Source organism: Hemitrygon akajei, chromosome 13 (genome assembly GCF_048418815.1).
Source record: "Hemitrygon akajei chromosome 13, sHemAka1.3, whole genome shotgun sequence".
In the NCBI taxonomy this organism is placed as follows: domain Eukaryota; kingdom Metazoa; phylum Chordata; class Chondrichthyes; order Myliobatiformes; family Dasyatidae; genus Hemitrygon; species Hemitrygon akajei.
The window spans coordinates 46,266,195-46,282,132 of NC_133136.1; the positions used below are offsets into that span (position 1 = coordinate 46,266,195).

Below are 15,938 nucleotides of genomic sequence, written 5' to 3' on the forward strand. Positions count from 1 at the left end.
TGTAACTCTCAAGTGGTCCAACACTTTCAGGAAAAATTGGTTAAAATATTAACCAGATTTAATTGTAGTTATACATACAACTTAACTCTATTCTACATATAGACTGTATTTTTAATCAATTAAAACAAGCTTAGAATTTGGGTGCCAGTATTCACAACTTAATTCTAGTGTGATTTTAATAAAATATGTGAAAAAAAAGGGTTTCATCTCTTTGTTTATAGGAATATTTTCAGTTTAAGAAAAAGATTTTAGCTAAAATTTCTGAAATACACTGGAACAAGTTTATGCCAGCTTGATACTTGGAAAAGTCTTGAAATATTATGCTTAACGAATGCGAATGTCAAACTGTTGAAATGTTTTAAACAACATTTCAAATTAAATAATTCATGCTGTGTTTTGAGATGCTGTTTAATATATTTTTATATCTTAAATAATGCCTAAAGGTTATCATAGATACCTTTAAAGCAGGGAGAAAGGAAAAGAAGCACATACTTAAAGAGCAAGACAAAATAATTTGGGAAGTGTATAAACATTGGCATTGCCTCATTAAAGAGAAAGATGCATTTCTAAGTCTTAGAATTTAATATAATTTCAACTTCTCTATCCAAGTAAGTAAATATTTTTTGTGCAGTTGAGTATTTATTGTCTTTACAGATTTTCCACGTTTGGGAAAATGACCTACTTGCAACCTACGGACACAAGGCAATATCTATACTGTCTCAAACCTAAACCTGAATTTTCAGAGAAAGCTGGGGTCATCAAGGGAGTCACAGTTATTGGAAAATTGGACATAGTCTGGAAAACAAACTTGGGGGAAAGAGGACGGTTACAAACAAGTCAGTTGCAAAGAATGGTTAGTAAATGTTTGCTCAATTTAGGTACCTCCATTTTGTACTTGTTAAAGCTTTTAATGGAATAAGGTTCTATCCTACTCATATGTCCTCAGGTTTCATATTCAACAGTGGGATAATCACTGGAACAATTAAATTTTATTGAATGATAGAGCTTTTCAAGAAAGGCAAATTAAAAGTTTAATCATACTCGTTTAGTAATGAAGTGATTTTATTGTAAAATGTCTGTAATACATTTATTTTAAATTTGACTTCTTTCATTCTGTCTCCTAAAGAAGGTAAGTTGTTTGCACATTGATTTTTTTTTAAATGAGTAGCCTTGAACAGTGTTGAACTTTGCAGCTTTGGAACTGTCAGATTTCTCTGAATCTGTCCATATTTTGACTTTACGCCAGGGTCACTGAGAGTAATCTTAAGTTTTTTGCCCTTACCAGAACTTAGCTATACTTAGGCAGCATTAAATGTAATTTTTGTCTACACAGATTGTGTTGGAGATCTTTAAGACTGGAATATTCCTTGGAGACATAGTAAAGTACAGCACAGAAACAGGCCCTTTGGCCCATGTCAACCCATTTAAACTTACTCCCATCGACCTGGACCAGGACCATAGACATCCATACCCCTAACATCCATGTACCTATCAAAACTTCTCTTAAGCATTGAAATCCAGCTTACACCACTTGTGCTGGTAGATCGTTCCACACTCTCGTGACCCTCTGAGTGAAGAAGTTTCCCCTCATGATCCCCTTAAACTTTTCACCTTTCAACTTTAACCCGTGACCTCTAGTTGTAGTTCCACCAAACCTCAGTGGAAAAAGCCTGCTTACAATTATCCTGTCTATACCCCTCATAATTTTGTATACCGTTATCAAATCTCTCCTTAACTATCTACATTCCAGGAATGAAGTCCTAACCTATTAAATCTTTCCATATACCTCAAGTCCTCCAGTCCCGGCAACATCCTTTAAATTTTCTCTGTAGCCTTTCAACCTTATTTACATCTTTCTTGTAGATAGGTGACCAAAACTGCATACAATACTCCAAGTTAGGCTTTAACAACATTTTATGCAACTTCAACATAGCATCCCACCTCCTCTACTCAATACTTTGACTTATGAAGGCCAATGTGCCAAAAGCTTTCTTTACGACTGTAACAACTTGTGATGCCACTTTCAATGAATTATAGACCTGTTTCCCAGATCCCTTTGTTCTACAGCTTTCCTCAGTGGCCTATTAATTACTGTGCAAGACAATTGGTCCTACCAAAATGCAATACCTTGCACTTGTCTGCATTGAATTCCATCTGCCATTATTCAGCCCATTTTCCAGCTGGTCCAGATCCTGCTGCAAGCTCTGATAGTCTTCCTCACTCTCCACTACACCCCAATCTTGGTGTCATCTGCAAATTTACTGATCTCATTAACCACATTATCATCTAGATCATTGATATAAATGACAAACAACAATGGACTCAACTCCGATCCCTATGGCATTTCACTAATCATAGACCTGCAGTCAGAGAGACAACCATCTACACCCACTCTCTGGCTTCTCCCACAATGCCAGTGTCTAATCCAGTTTACTACCTCATCTTGAATGTCAATCGACTGAACCTTCTTGACCAACTCCCATGCAGGACCTTGTCAAATGCCTTGCTTAAAGTCCATTTGAACAATATCCACTGCCTTGCTTTCATCGTTTCCTGGTAACTTCCTCAAAAAAACACTATAAAGTTAGTTAGACATGACCTACCATGCTCAAAGCCATGCTGACTATTCCTTATCAATCCACATCTTTCCAAATACTCGTATATCCAGTCCCTTAGAATACCTTCCAATAATTTTTCCACCACTGATGTCTGGCTCACCGGCCTATAATTTTCCAGTTTATTTTTAGAGCCTTTCTTAAACAGCAGAACAATGTTAGCTATCCTCCAATCCTCTGGTACCTCATCTGTCACTAAGGATGATATAAATATCTCTGCTGGGGTGCCTGCAGTGTCTGCACTTGCCTCCCACAGGATTGAGGGAACATCTTGTCAGGCTTTGAGGATTTATCCACCCTAATTTGCAACAAGACAGCAACAACTCCTCCTCCACTGTAGTCTGTATAGGGTCCCTGAAGTAGATGCTGCTTTGCCTCACTTCTATAGAGTCTGTCTGTCTCCTGAATAAATACAGATGCAAAAGAAATCATTTAAGGTCTCCCTCATCACTTTTTGCTCTACACATTGATTACCATTCTGATCTTCCAGAGGACCAATTTTGTCTTCTGCAATCCTTTTGCTCTTAACATCTGCAGAATCCCTTAAGATTCTACATCACCTTGTCTGCTAGGTCAACCTCATGCCTTCTTTTAGCCTTTTTGATTTCTTTCTTAAGTGTTCTCTTGCATTTCTTGTACTCCATAAATACATAATTTGTTCCTACCTGTCTATACCTGCTCTGCACCTCCTTTATTTTCTTAACCAACACCTCAATATCTTTTGAAAACCGAGGTTCCTTAAACCTGTTATTTTTATCTTTTATTTTGACAGGCACATACAAGCTTTGTACTCTCAAAATTACACTTTTGAAGGCCTCTTACATACCAAGTACACCTTTGCCAGAAAACAGCCTGTCTCAATCCACATTTGTCAGATCCTTTATGAAACCATCAAAATGTGCCTTTCTCCAATTTAGAATCCAACCACAGGCGAGACCTATCTTTTTGCATGTTTACTTTGAAACTAATAGCATAGTGTACACTAGATGCAAAGTGTTTTCCAACACAAACATTTGTCACGGTCCTGCCTCATTTCCTAATAGGAGATCAAGTATCACACACTCTCTCGTTGGGGCTTCCATGTACTGATGAAGGAAACTTTCCTGAGCACATTTGATAAATTCTATCCCATCTAGTCCTTTTACAGTATGGGAGTCTCAGTCAATATGTGGAAAGTTAAAATCACCTACTATAACAAGCTTATGTTTCTTGCAGCAGTCTGCAATCGCTGTACAAATGTGTTCCTCTAAATCCCTCGGACTGCTGGGTGTCTGTACTAAAGCCCCATTAATGTGGTTGTGTCTTTATTATTTCTCAGTTCCACCCCTATCGCCTCACTAGAAAAGTTCTCAAGTTTGTCCTGACTGAGAACTGCTGTGTTAATTTTCCCTGACTACTAATGCCACCACTTTAATCTCTTTCATTTGGTCACATCTAAAATAACAGAATCCCGGAATAATGAGCTGCCATTCCTGCCCTTCCTGAAACTAAGTCTCAGTAATGGCTACAATATCATAATTCCATGTGTTGATGCATGTACTGAGCTCATCTGCCTTTCCTATGATACTTTTTGTGTTGAAGTATGCACAGCTCAGGACATTAGTTGTACTATGTTCAATCTTTTGATTCCTGATTTTGTCTGAGATTTTACCAACATTTGTCTCCACAACCTCTCCACTAACTGTTCTGGCACTCTAGTTTCCAACCCCCTGCAACTCTAGTTTAAGCCCACACGTGCAGCACTAGCAAACCTTCCCACTAGGATGTTAGTCCCCTTCCAGTTCAAGTGCAAACTGTCTCTTCTCTGCAGGTCCCACCTTTCCTGAAAGAGAGCCCAATGATCCAAAACTCTGACACCCTCCCTCCTACACCAATTGCTTAGCCACGTGTTAAACTGTATAGTCTTCCTATTTCTGGCCTTGCAAGCACGTGGCATGGGTAGTAATCCTGAGATCACAACCCTGGAGGTCCTGCCCTTTAACTTAGCACCTAACTCTCCGAACTCACTTTGTGGAAACTCGTTACTCTTTTTACCTATGTCCCTGGTGCCTACATGGATCATCCCACTTAAGAATGCTGCGGACTCAACCCAAAATGTTCCAGGCCCTGGTTCCCAAGAGATTACCATCTGGGAATCTAGTACTTGTCCACAGAACCTCTTTTCTATTCGCCTGACTAACGAATCCCCGATCACCACAGCTTGCCTCCTCTTCTCCTTCCCTTCTGAGCCACAGAGCCAGACTCAGTGCCAGTGCCGCTGTGACTTCCCACTGCTATGTCAGTATCCAAAGTGGTATACTTGTTGACAACGATAGCCACATGGATACTCTGCACAGTCTGTTTAACCACTTTCACCCTCTTGCCTGTCACCAAGTTTCTTGCGTCCTGCACCTTGGGTGTAACTACCTCTCTGTATGTTCTATCATCCCCTCAGCCTCCTAAATGATCTGGAGTTCATCCAGTTCCTGCTCCAACTCCTTAATGTGGAGTGTTAGAAGTTGGACTGAATGTACTTCTCACAGGTGTAGTCATCAGGGACACTGGAGGTTTCCCTGCCTTCCCATAGAGCATTCAGCTATCCTGCCTGGTGTCCCTAGTATTCTAACTGAGCAAACATGTAGAAGGACAAACAATAAATAAACTGTGGGTGGGGGAAAATCTGCCTACATCTTTTCACCTTCTCTCATTGAAGCCTTGAAGAGCTAAAGCCGCAAAATCCCCACTCTAATACTGTCCACTCCAACAATGATCGCTCAGCTTGCCCCTGCCTTATGCGAGCCAGTCAATCCCAATCACTGATTGGCCGCTGCTCAAAACACCAAACTGCTGTGAGTCGATGCCTTGTATACTCAATTAACGAACCTGACTGAGCTACATCTTCTCATGCTTCGGATTGGCAACTGTTCAAAGCCTTCCTTATGTGTATAGCTTGGAAATTCTTCTTCTGAAAATTTGTAATTCTTGATATGGAGACAACTAATTTTTTAATCTTTATGCCATGAAGTACTATAAAGCAGCTATCTTTTTCTGTTTGTAACTCAGTGTTTCTTGCTTTGCTTTGTTTTAGGCACCTGGATATGGAGATGTCAGACTTTCCTTGGAAATGATTCCAGATACTGTAAATCTTGAGGAACCTTTTGAAGTTACATGTAAAATAACTAACTGCAGGTAATAGTAAGTGCCCTGTTGAAGCCAGACTGCAACTATCTTTTCAGCTATATTGTTAACTAAACCAAAAGCTCAAGTTAAATGTGAAACATATAATGGGCCCTCCCTTAACTTTATTTTACAGTTCCTGCAAAGATATCCTTATTCTGGTTTCAGCACATCTTAGAGCATAAGTTCCCAACCTCTTTTTATGCCACGGACCCCTACCATTAACCGAGGGGGTCTGTGCAACACAAGTTGGGAACCTTTGTCTTAGAGGAAGAATGTTTTTAAGAGTTTTGAAAGTTTTATGACTGACATTTGCTCAGTATCTCCCAAAGAGTGGTGAACTTGTAAGAGAGCCAAGTCACTGAAAACAACAATTAAAGGGGAATAAAAACTGGCTGCAATGTAGCTATTCTTGCTCTTAATTCCCTTTTAATTTCGTAGGTCAATGTATTATGGGTCAGATGAAAGTCACACATTTTTCATGTAGATTAGAAATTACAGCAGGAGATAGAAAAGGCGTGTCAGAAGGGCAATGACATGATAATCGTTGGGGATTCCCCACTGTCAGCTCCAGGCACCACCACTTCAATTCGGCCAGTACCTCGTCACGCCGCACCTTCAAGACTTCAGTTCACACTGCAATAATGCCAGGTCATATAGATGGTTCAAATGCTCAACTCCAAATGGGAAGTTACAGGCTGTTGATTGCAGTGATCATATCCAAGGAAGAAGTGTGATTAATACAATAATTTATAGTTATGTTTGTTTTGTTTGCTACCAGCACCATCTTAACCAAAAACCAAGGTTCCCTAATTCAGTTATCCTTGCCTTTTATTCTGACAAGAACATACAAACACTGTATTATCAAAATTTCACTTTTAAGGCCTTCCACTAACCAAGTGTTCCTTTGTCAGAAAAGAACCTGTCCCAATCCACACTTGTCAGACCCTTTCTAATACCATTAGAGTTGCCTTTTCTTCAATTTAGAATTCCAACCTGAGGATCAGACTTATCTTTTTGCATTTACTTTTCTTTGAAACTAATGGCATTATGATCACTAGATGCAAAGTGTTTTCCTACTGAAGCTTCTGTCACCTGCCCTGCCTTATACCCTAATAGCAGATCATGAATCGCACATACTCTCTTTGGGATTTCTTTGTACTGATTAAGGAAACTTCCCTGAACATGTTTAACAAATCTATTCCGTCCAGCCCTTTTATAGTATGGCAACCCCAATCAATAAGTAGAAAGTTAAAATCACCCATTATCACAATATTGTGTTTCTTGCAACATTCTGTGATCTCTACAAATTTGCTCCTCTAATTCCTGTGGATTGTAAGGTAGTCTGTAATGTAATCCGATTGACATGGTCATCTCTTTAATGTTCTTCAGTTCCACTCATTGCCTCAGTAATTGAGACTGCAGTGACATTCTAGCTGACTGAAAATGCCACCCCTCCTCCTTTAATCCCTCCAACTGTAAAACAAAGGAACCCTGGAACCAAGGCTCACTAATGACTATGATATCATAATTCCACGTATGATCCATCCCCTGAGCCTTTCCTACAATACTCCTTGCATTGAAATATCCACAAATTAGTCCCACATACTCAACCTTTCAAATTCTGACTTTGAATGCAGGTTGACTAATATTTTCCCCCACAGCCACTCTACTATCTGCTCTGGTGCTTTGGTTCTGTCGCCCTGCAACTGAAATTTAAACCCCACCGTATAGCACAAACAAACCATCCCGCAAGGATATTAGTCCCCCTCCAGTTCAAGTGCAAACTGTCCTGTCTCTACATGTCCCACCTTCACTCAAAGAGAGCCCAATTATGTAAAAATTTGAAGCCCTCCCTCCTCCACCAGTTCCTTCATCACATGTTAAACTGTATGAACATCCTGTTCTGGCCTGACTAGCACGTAGCTTTGGTGGCAATCCTGAAGTCACAACTTTGGAAGTCCCATCCTTTAACCATTGAATTGCCTATCCTGATGCTTCTGTATCTCCCTCCTATCAAGCAGTGGGTCAGAAAGATTGTGGAGTGGCTGGTAAGGATCCTCAAAGATGCTTTTGGCCCTTTGTCTAAACATTCCCAGTAAATGTGACAAGTTGGGGGTGGATGACTCCGATGACCCTCTTAGTAGCTTTTGCTGCCCTCTGTAGGGTCTTGCGGTCCAATGCCTTACAGCTTCTGTACCACATAATGATGAAGACAGACAGGATACTGCTGATGGTGCTCCTGTAGAAAGTTATTCGAACAGGGGCAGGAGGTCTTACATGCCTTAATCTCCTCAGAAAAAGTAAACATTGCTTGCCTTCTTGACTAGTGAGTAGGTGTTGTGGGTCCTGGTTGGATCGTTTGTTATGGGCACACTAAGGAACCTTGAAGGGAATAGAAACACTGGCTGCATATTACCTTTGCCCCTTCTGAAGGTCATCAGATTACCTGTGTCCTGCACCTTGGGGGTAATGACCTTCCTGAGTGTGGCTTCTACCTATGCTCTGTCCGCCAGAGAAAGCAGGATCTCCCAGTGGCCACACATTTTAATTCCACGTCCCATTCCCATTCTGATATGTCTATCCATGGCCTCCTCTACTGTCAAGATGAAGCCACACTCAGGTTAGAGGAACAACACCTTATATTCCGTCTCGGTAGCCTCTAACCTGTTGGCATGAATATTGATTTCTCTAACTTCCATTAATGTCCCTCCTCCCCTTCTTACCCCATCCCTTATTTATTTACCCCCCCCCCTTTTTTTCTCTCTCTGTCCCTCTCACAATCACTCTCCATCTCCCTCTGGTGCTCCCCTCCCCCTTTGTTTCTCCCATGATACTGCAGCTCTGTATCCCTTTTACCAATCAACTTCCCAGCTCTTAGCTTCATCCCTCCCCCTCCTACCATTTCGGATCTCCCCCTCCCCTCCCATTTTCAAATCTCTTACCATCTCTTCTTTCAGTTAGTCCTGACGAAGGGTCTTGGCCCGAAACATCAACTGTACTTCTTCCTATAGATGCAGCCTGGCCTGCTGTGTTCCACCAGCATTTTGTGTGTGTTGCTTTCTCCAAGGGAACTGCAGTGCTGAGGTTTCTACTGACTTTCTATTCCCACAACAGCCCTGTTGATTCACCCAGAAGATGACATTTCTGGAATCAACATGGGTGCTGATATGAAAGTATCGAAGTCTGGTCACTCATCCAACTCCCTTTCCTTTGGATCAGCGTTCCTTATTGCAAATGAATTCATTGAAATAAATTTTGGAAGTGGTGAACAACTGGTAAATAAATAACAATGGCAGCTGTACATTTTGTTTTTTAATGTTACATGGATGGCTGATTTTTTGAAAATATTTAGTAACTATTTTGGATCCACTTGGATGAATACTGTGAAGAAGTCTGCAGCTGAATGGTTACAGCAGAACTTCAAGAACTGTTGGTTATCACATGTTGGCTGAAGCCAGTAATGCAAGCACCTTTCAATAAAATGCTTCTGATTTGGTTAGGCAGATACAATGCAGTGAATGACTGTTAGATTTATCATGTTTTTTTTTTGTTGTACAACATTGGCCATGCATAACCAATCTACCCACAGAGAACCATTTGGAAATTGATCTGAAACAGTACAGGTATTAAGTATTATTGTACCCAGTGCAGCTAATTATTTTTAATATCACATGGAAAAGCCAAGATCGTTAACTGTTATTGTGGAGAGCTCCTTCGGAGGATCTCGTAGCTTATTTTGTTTTCCAGTCATGCTAGGTTCCCTCGTGATTGAGGATAGGAGTGTCAGTGTTCTTTGCCTCTTTCATCTTTTTATTTCCTGATTGTCAGCCACCATTTTAACATTGTGGTAGAGTTGTAATGAACATTTAGGTGTGAGTGTGTTTAGCTCTGGCTGTCCCTTGATGTTTTTGAAGTGTGTGTTGCACAGGTAATATCAGAATTTCATTCCTCCGTATGCCTGAATTTGACACATTCCTGCAGTTGGTGAACAAGAAATAGAATTTTCATATAGATATATCTGAGCAATCTTTGTTAGATAAGGTTGTTTCAAACTATACTATGTAATTGTGCTGAGCCATCCATATCTTCATAACTTTTTCTTTCTTTAGCAGTGAGAGGACAATGGATCTGGTACTTGAAATGTGCAATACAAATGCAATCCACTGGTGTGGAATTTCAGGAAGACAGCTGGGGAAGTTGAGTCCAAATTCATCTTTACATCTTGCACTCAAGTTATTGGCTTCTGTTCAAGGTTTACAGGTAAATTCCAAGACAGTAAATAGAATAGGAGAATAACATTACTTTGTTATGCAGCCAGGCTTCTTATTTTGAATATTAAAATTAGATTTGACTGTATATTAACACAGGAAAAATTTATAGGTTGTGGTTAGTTACCAGCCAGCCTTCCTCTCTTCATTCTTTCCAAAGAAATTATGGTAGTCTGGCAAGTTCATTTGAAGGAAATATCTGCTACAGTGTATTAGCCAAAATATCAGACATTGTGGTATGGTAGAGAATGAGTTCCTGCCAGAAGTTCGAGATTTTGCTTTGGATAAATCTCAAATGTCATTTTGTTGTCCGGTACTATCCATAACTAAGATGGCAAAATGCTGTTACATGAAAAAGGTTCTTAAGTAACATTGCGTTGTAATGTTATCATTATTGCTGGGCCGCAAAAGATTTTCATATGAGCATAAAAAACTAAAGGCAGGTTAATCTCCAAGTCTGCTTGACAAACCTGTCAGAGACTTTGCTTCTGAATGTTTCTAACTTACAGAAAATTTCAACTTAATGCATGGCATTAGTACTGTGATGTAGTAATTGAGTTAATGCACGGACAGAGTTATGGATTATTAAACCAGAAACCTGTTTGAACCCTACCATGGCAGCTGAAGAATTTACATTCAAGTAATTAAATCTGAAAGCCAAAATAAATGTCTGTCTTTGTAGTAGTAATTATAGAACTATTAGATTATTTAAAATCCTGTCTGCTTCGGCAGGATAGATAGTGGTTGGCACAACGCTTTACTGTACCAGGGTTCAATTCCCGCAGCTGCCTGTAAGGAGATTGCACATTTTCCCCGTGTCTGCGTCAGTTTCCTCGAGGTGCTCCGGTTTCCTCCCACAGTCCAAAAGACATATTGAGTTGGTAGGTTAATTGGTTATTGTAAATTGTCCCATGATTGGGCTAGGATTAAATTGGGGGTTTGCTTGGTGGCGCAGCTCGAAGGGCCAAAATAGAGCCTATTCCATGCTATGTCTCAATAAATAAATTCATCCTTCAGGGAAGGAAGTCTTCCTGTGACACAAAGTTGAGAGGTAGGGTTTATTGTAGGAAAATGTCATGTTATTCAAATAATGTAAACTTTTTTACCATTACAATGACCATGTACTATGATGAATTTGAAACATTTGGATGTTAAATTCTGCACTCAACTGTGGAATGGGACTTCAGTTCCATCATTAGATCATAGATATAGGAGGAGAAGTAGGCCAGTTAGCCTGTTAAGTCTGCTCCATCATTTCATCATGGGTGATCCATTTCCCTCTCAGCCTCAATTTCCTGCCTTCTCCCAGTGACTTTTCATGCCCTGACTAATCAAGAATCTATCAACCTCTGCCTTAAATATACTCAAAAGACTTGGCCTCCACAGTCACCTGTTGCAATGAATGCCACAGATTCATCACTCTGGCTAAAGAAATTCCTCCTCTTATCTGTTCTAAATGGACATCCCTCTATTCTAAGATGGTGTCTTTGGGTCCTAGACTCTCCCTCTATAGGAAAAATCCTCTCCACATTTACTCTGTCGAGGCCTTTCAACATTCGATAGATTTCAATGAGATTTCCTCCTCATTCTTTCTGAATTCCAGTGCGTACAGCCCAGAGCCATCAAACACTCCTCATATGACAAGCCTTTCAGACCGGAATCATTTTCACTAACCTCCTTTGAACCCTCTTCAATGCCAGTACATCCTTTCTTAGATAAGGGGCCCAGAACTGCTCATAATGCCCCAAGTGAGGCCTCATCTGTGCCTTATAAAGCCTCAAGATTATACCCTTGCTGTTATATTCTAGTCATCTCGAAATTAATACTACTGTCACATTTGCCTTCCTCAGCACTGACTCAACCTGCAAATTAACCTTCAGAGAATCCCGCACGAGAACTCTGAAATTTCTTTACACTTCAGATTTTTGAATTTTCTCTCCATTTAGAAAATTGTATATGCTTCTATTTCTTCTACCAAAGTGCATGACCGTACACTTCTTGACACTGTATGCCATCTGCCACTTCTTTGCCCATTCTCTTAGTTTGTCCAAGTCCTTTTGGAGTCTCTCTGCTTCTACCTGCTCCTTCACCCGTCTTCATATTGTCTGCAAACTTGGCCACGAAACTTCTTCCAAATCATTGACATATAATGTAAAAAGAAGTGGTCCCAATACAGACCCCTATGGAACACCACTAGTCACCAGCAGCCAACCAGAAAAGGTTCCCTTTATTCACACCCTTTGCCTCCTTCCAATCAGCCACTGCTTTATCCATGCTAGAATCTTTTCTGTAAGGCAATGGGTTGTTAACTTATTAAGCAGCCTCACATGTGGCAACTTGTCAAAGGCTTTCTGAAAATCCAAGCACACAATATCCACCAATTCTTCTTGTCTATCCTGCTTGTTATTTCTTCAAAGAATTCTAACAGATCTGTCAGGCAAGATTTTCCCTAAATAAACCACACTGAATATGGACTATTTTATGGTCTATAGTTTCCTTTCTTCTGCCTCTCTCCTTTCTTGAAGAGTGGAGTGTCATTTGCAACTTTCCAGTCCTCTGCAACTATGCCAGAATCTAGTGATTTTTGAAAGATTATTAGTAATACTCCCACAGTCTCTTCAGCCATCTTTTTCAGAATCCTCGGGTACAGACCATCTGGTCCAGGTGACTTATCTATCTTCAGACCTTTCAGCTTCCCAGGCACCTTTTTCCTAGTAATGGCAACATCACTCACTTCTGCCCCCTGACACCCTCAAACTTTGGAATATGGCTAGTTTCTTCCAAAGTGAAGACTAATGCAAAATACTTATTTCAGCCGCCATTTCCTCGCTCCTTGGCTTTGACTTCACTTGCATCATCCTGCCTTTAGAATACTACTACTACTTTGGGATGTATATATCCTGCACCTTTCAAATTGCTTCCAGAAATTCCAGTCATTGCTGCTCTGCTGTCATACCTGCTAGTGCGCCCTTGCTATCAATTTTGGCCAACTCCTCTATCGTACCTCTGTAATTCCACTATAATACTGATACATCTGACTTTGGCTTCTCAAATTGCAGGGTGATTTCTATCATATTATGATTACCCAAGGGTTCCTTTACCTTAATCTTTCCAATCAATTCTGGTTCATTGCACAACACCCAATCCAGAATAGTTGATCTCCTGGTAGGTTCAACCACGAGCTGCTCTAAAAAGCCATCTTGTGGGCATTCTACAAATTCCCCCCCTTTGGATCCATAGCAACCTGATTATCCCAATCTACCTGTATATTGAAATCCCCCATGACTTTCTTAACATTACCCTTTTGATATGCGTTTTCAATTTCCCGATGTATTTTGTGGACCGTATCTTTGCTACTGTTTGGGGGTCTGTATATAACTTCCACTGGGTTCTTTTTACCCTTGCAGTTTCTTAGCTCCACACGCAACAATTCTATACCTTCCAACCCTATGTCACCTCTTTCTAATGATTAGATGTTTTTTTTTTACTAACAGAGCCACACCACCCCCTCTGCCTACCTGTCAGTCCTTTCAATACAATCTGTATCCTTGGATGTTAAGCTCACAGCCATAATCTTCCAGCCATGATTCAGTGATGGAATGTCATCCATGCCAGTCTGTAACTGCACTACAAGATCATCTACCTTATTCTGTACATTGTGTGCATTCAAATATAACACCTTTTGTCCTATATTCGTAGCCCTTTTCAGATTTTGTCCCCCTTACACTGGAACTCAACTGTTGGTTGCAATTTTGCTCTATCATCAGCCTGTCCTTGTTAACAGTCTCATGACACTCTGCCTCTGTAAACCAACTACCCCATCCTCAGCACTATCACTTGGTTCCCATCCCCCTGCCAAATTAATGGGTCAAAGTGCCAATCAATCCACGGTTGAGAGCAAACAAATGAAAATATTTTGAGGAAACAAGTGCACAATGATACCTTTGAATATGTTCAATCTTTAACTCTTTTCAATTACTCATTGTTAAAGGGAGACAGTGGAAAACAATTAATCTTTTGTTTTTTTTGCTGATGTTAGTCAAATCTTGGTCTCATTCAGTGATCTAAGAGGTATCAGTTTGTTCTTGACTGCAAACCTTAACACTGCCTTTTAAACAAATTTTGCCTTGTATTTATGCTTCTGATTATTTTAATTAATTTATCTTTCTCTTTACAGAGTATTTCAGGATTACGTTTGATGGATACATTTTTAAAAAGAACATATGAATATGATGATATTGCACAAGTATGTGTGGTCTTTTCGCACTGAAGCTAGAAAGCTAAAATTTTTTGTGATGGTATCTCCTTCTGTGGTTAACTGTGAACCTGTCATTCAGTTTTAATGATGTGGCCTGTTTTTTTCACCAGTAGAAAAAAAAATAGCTATCACCGTGTTGATATAAACCAAATATGTAAACTTCTTAAATTAAGATTTTGAGCAGTTGATTGGATTAAAACATCATCTTGGATCCTAATTTCAAATCCAGTGTAGACTGATCAGATGGTATTAGTCTCTGTTTGTTGGATGTAAAGATTTTGCACATAAGTTTGAGCAGTTGCAATCCATTACTTTATGGCAATGACCTACTACCTGAAGTTGTTGATAGATTAATGTTTGTGTTGCTTGACCTGCTTCTTTCTCATGAAATTGGTGATCTCATGCAGTATGGCTTAGAGTAATCCTTTAGACTGTGGGAAAGTGAAACTAACAAGCAAAAATAGAGTGTATTTCTGAGATTAGAGCAGAAAGCAACTCTGGGTGTTTGGAGAGAATCCTTGTATCCATTTGTGTTGTACCTGTCCTGATACTGTTCATACTAACTGTATCCAAGCTGGTGTGTTGATTCCATTACACCTAAGCTCATGCTGAGTATAAAGTCTACAATTTTTTTTACTGTTTGCACAAAAGTGGTTTTAATAAAGCTTATTATTTGTTTAAAGAATACATTACTTTTGAAAACATTCGTGTTATATTATTTTCTATTAGTTTTGAAGGCAGTTTGTGTTCTAAAATGATTGATTAAACTTGTGACTTTTAAAGTTGTGACTTTGATGTTATTGGATTTAGTGAGCAAATTTTAAGTGACTCATTGTCTCATTTACTATTGGGGATCATAGAAAAAAGGGTCCTTCTGGCCTGCCTGCCTGCCCATACTGAACTATCCAAGTATCTGTCTAAATGCCTTATAAACATTATAAATATATCTTCTACCACCTCTGGCAGTTCATTTTAGATACCCACTACTTTCTGTGTAGAAATGTACTACTTGGATCTTCTTTAATCTGTGCCATCCAGTTCTTGACTCTACTGTCATGGAAAAAGACCGATTACCCTTTCTGTGTGCCTCAATTATGTAAACCATTCAGCCTGCTGTATCCTAGCCTACTAACTGCTCCTTATAATTTGAGGCTCTATTCTGGGCAATATCCTACGGAATATTTTATTTCATTTACATAAAGCGTGGAATAGGCCCTTTCGGCCCATTGAATCAGCCAGCCAGCAACCCACTTATTTAACACTAACCTAAGGACAATTTACAATGACCAATTAACCCACTAACTGGTATGTCTTTGCACTGGGAGGAAACCTACATGGTCACAGGGAGAATATACAAACTCCTTTCAGACTGCACAGGAAATGAACCCAAAATTCAATGCCCTGAGCTATAATAGCATCACACTAACCACTCCGCTACAGTGGTGCCCTAAGCACTCTGCACTCTTGTTATCATATCCTTGTGTGCCTTGACTATAGTTTTTCCACTCTACTTAGAAGAACTTAAGCCCATTCTTGGAGTTTCTGTCAATACTAATACCACTGTGCACTGCAGCCGTAGGTCTTCGTTTTTCCTCAGGCAAGAATTCCTCTTGACAGAGCCCTTGAGTGTTCCATTAT

The 15,938-nt window shown here is 39.8% G+C and overlaps 1 protein-coding gene across 4 annotated transcripts in view; it reads left to right on the plus strand.

Annotated features, from left to right (window-relative positions):
• Positions 1–14,987, plus strand: part of trappc13 (trafficking protein particle complex subunit 13) — a 66,248-nt gene extending 51,261 nt beyond the window's left edge. For 2 of the 4 annotated variants that reach the window (XM_073064532.1, XM_073064534.1), the window contains 4 exons: positions 655–853; positions 5,683–5,783; positions 9,884–10,034; positions 14,220–14,987. In XM_073064532.1, coding sequence (XP_072920633.1) covers positions 655–853; positions 5,683–5,783; positions 9,884–10,034; positions 14,220–14,312 — 544 coding nt within the window. In that variant the 3' untranslated portion in view covers positions 14,313–14,987. The remainder of the gene's footprint in view (positions 1–654; positions 854–5,682; positions 5,784–9,883; positions 10,035–14,219) is intronic. The other 2 variants (XM_073064533.1, XM_073064535.1) reach the window with 1 other exon arrangement.
• Positions 14,988–15,938: the final 951 nt, after the last annotated feature.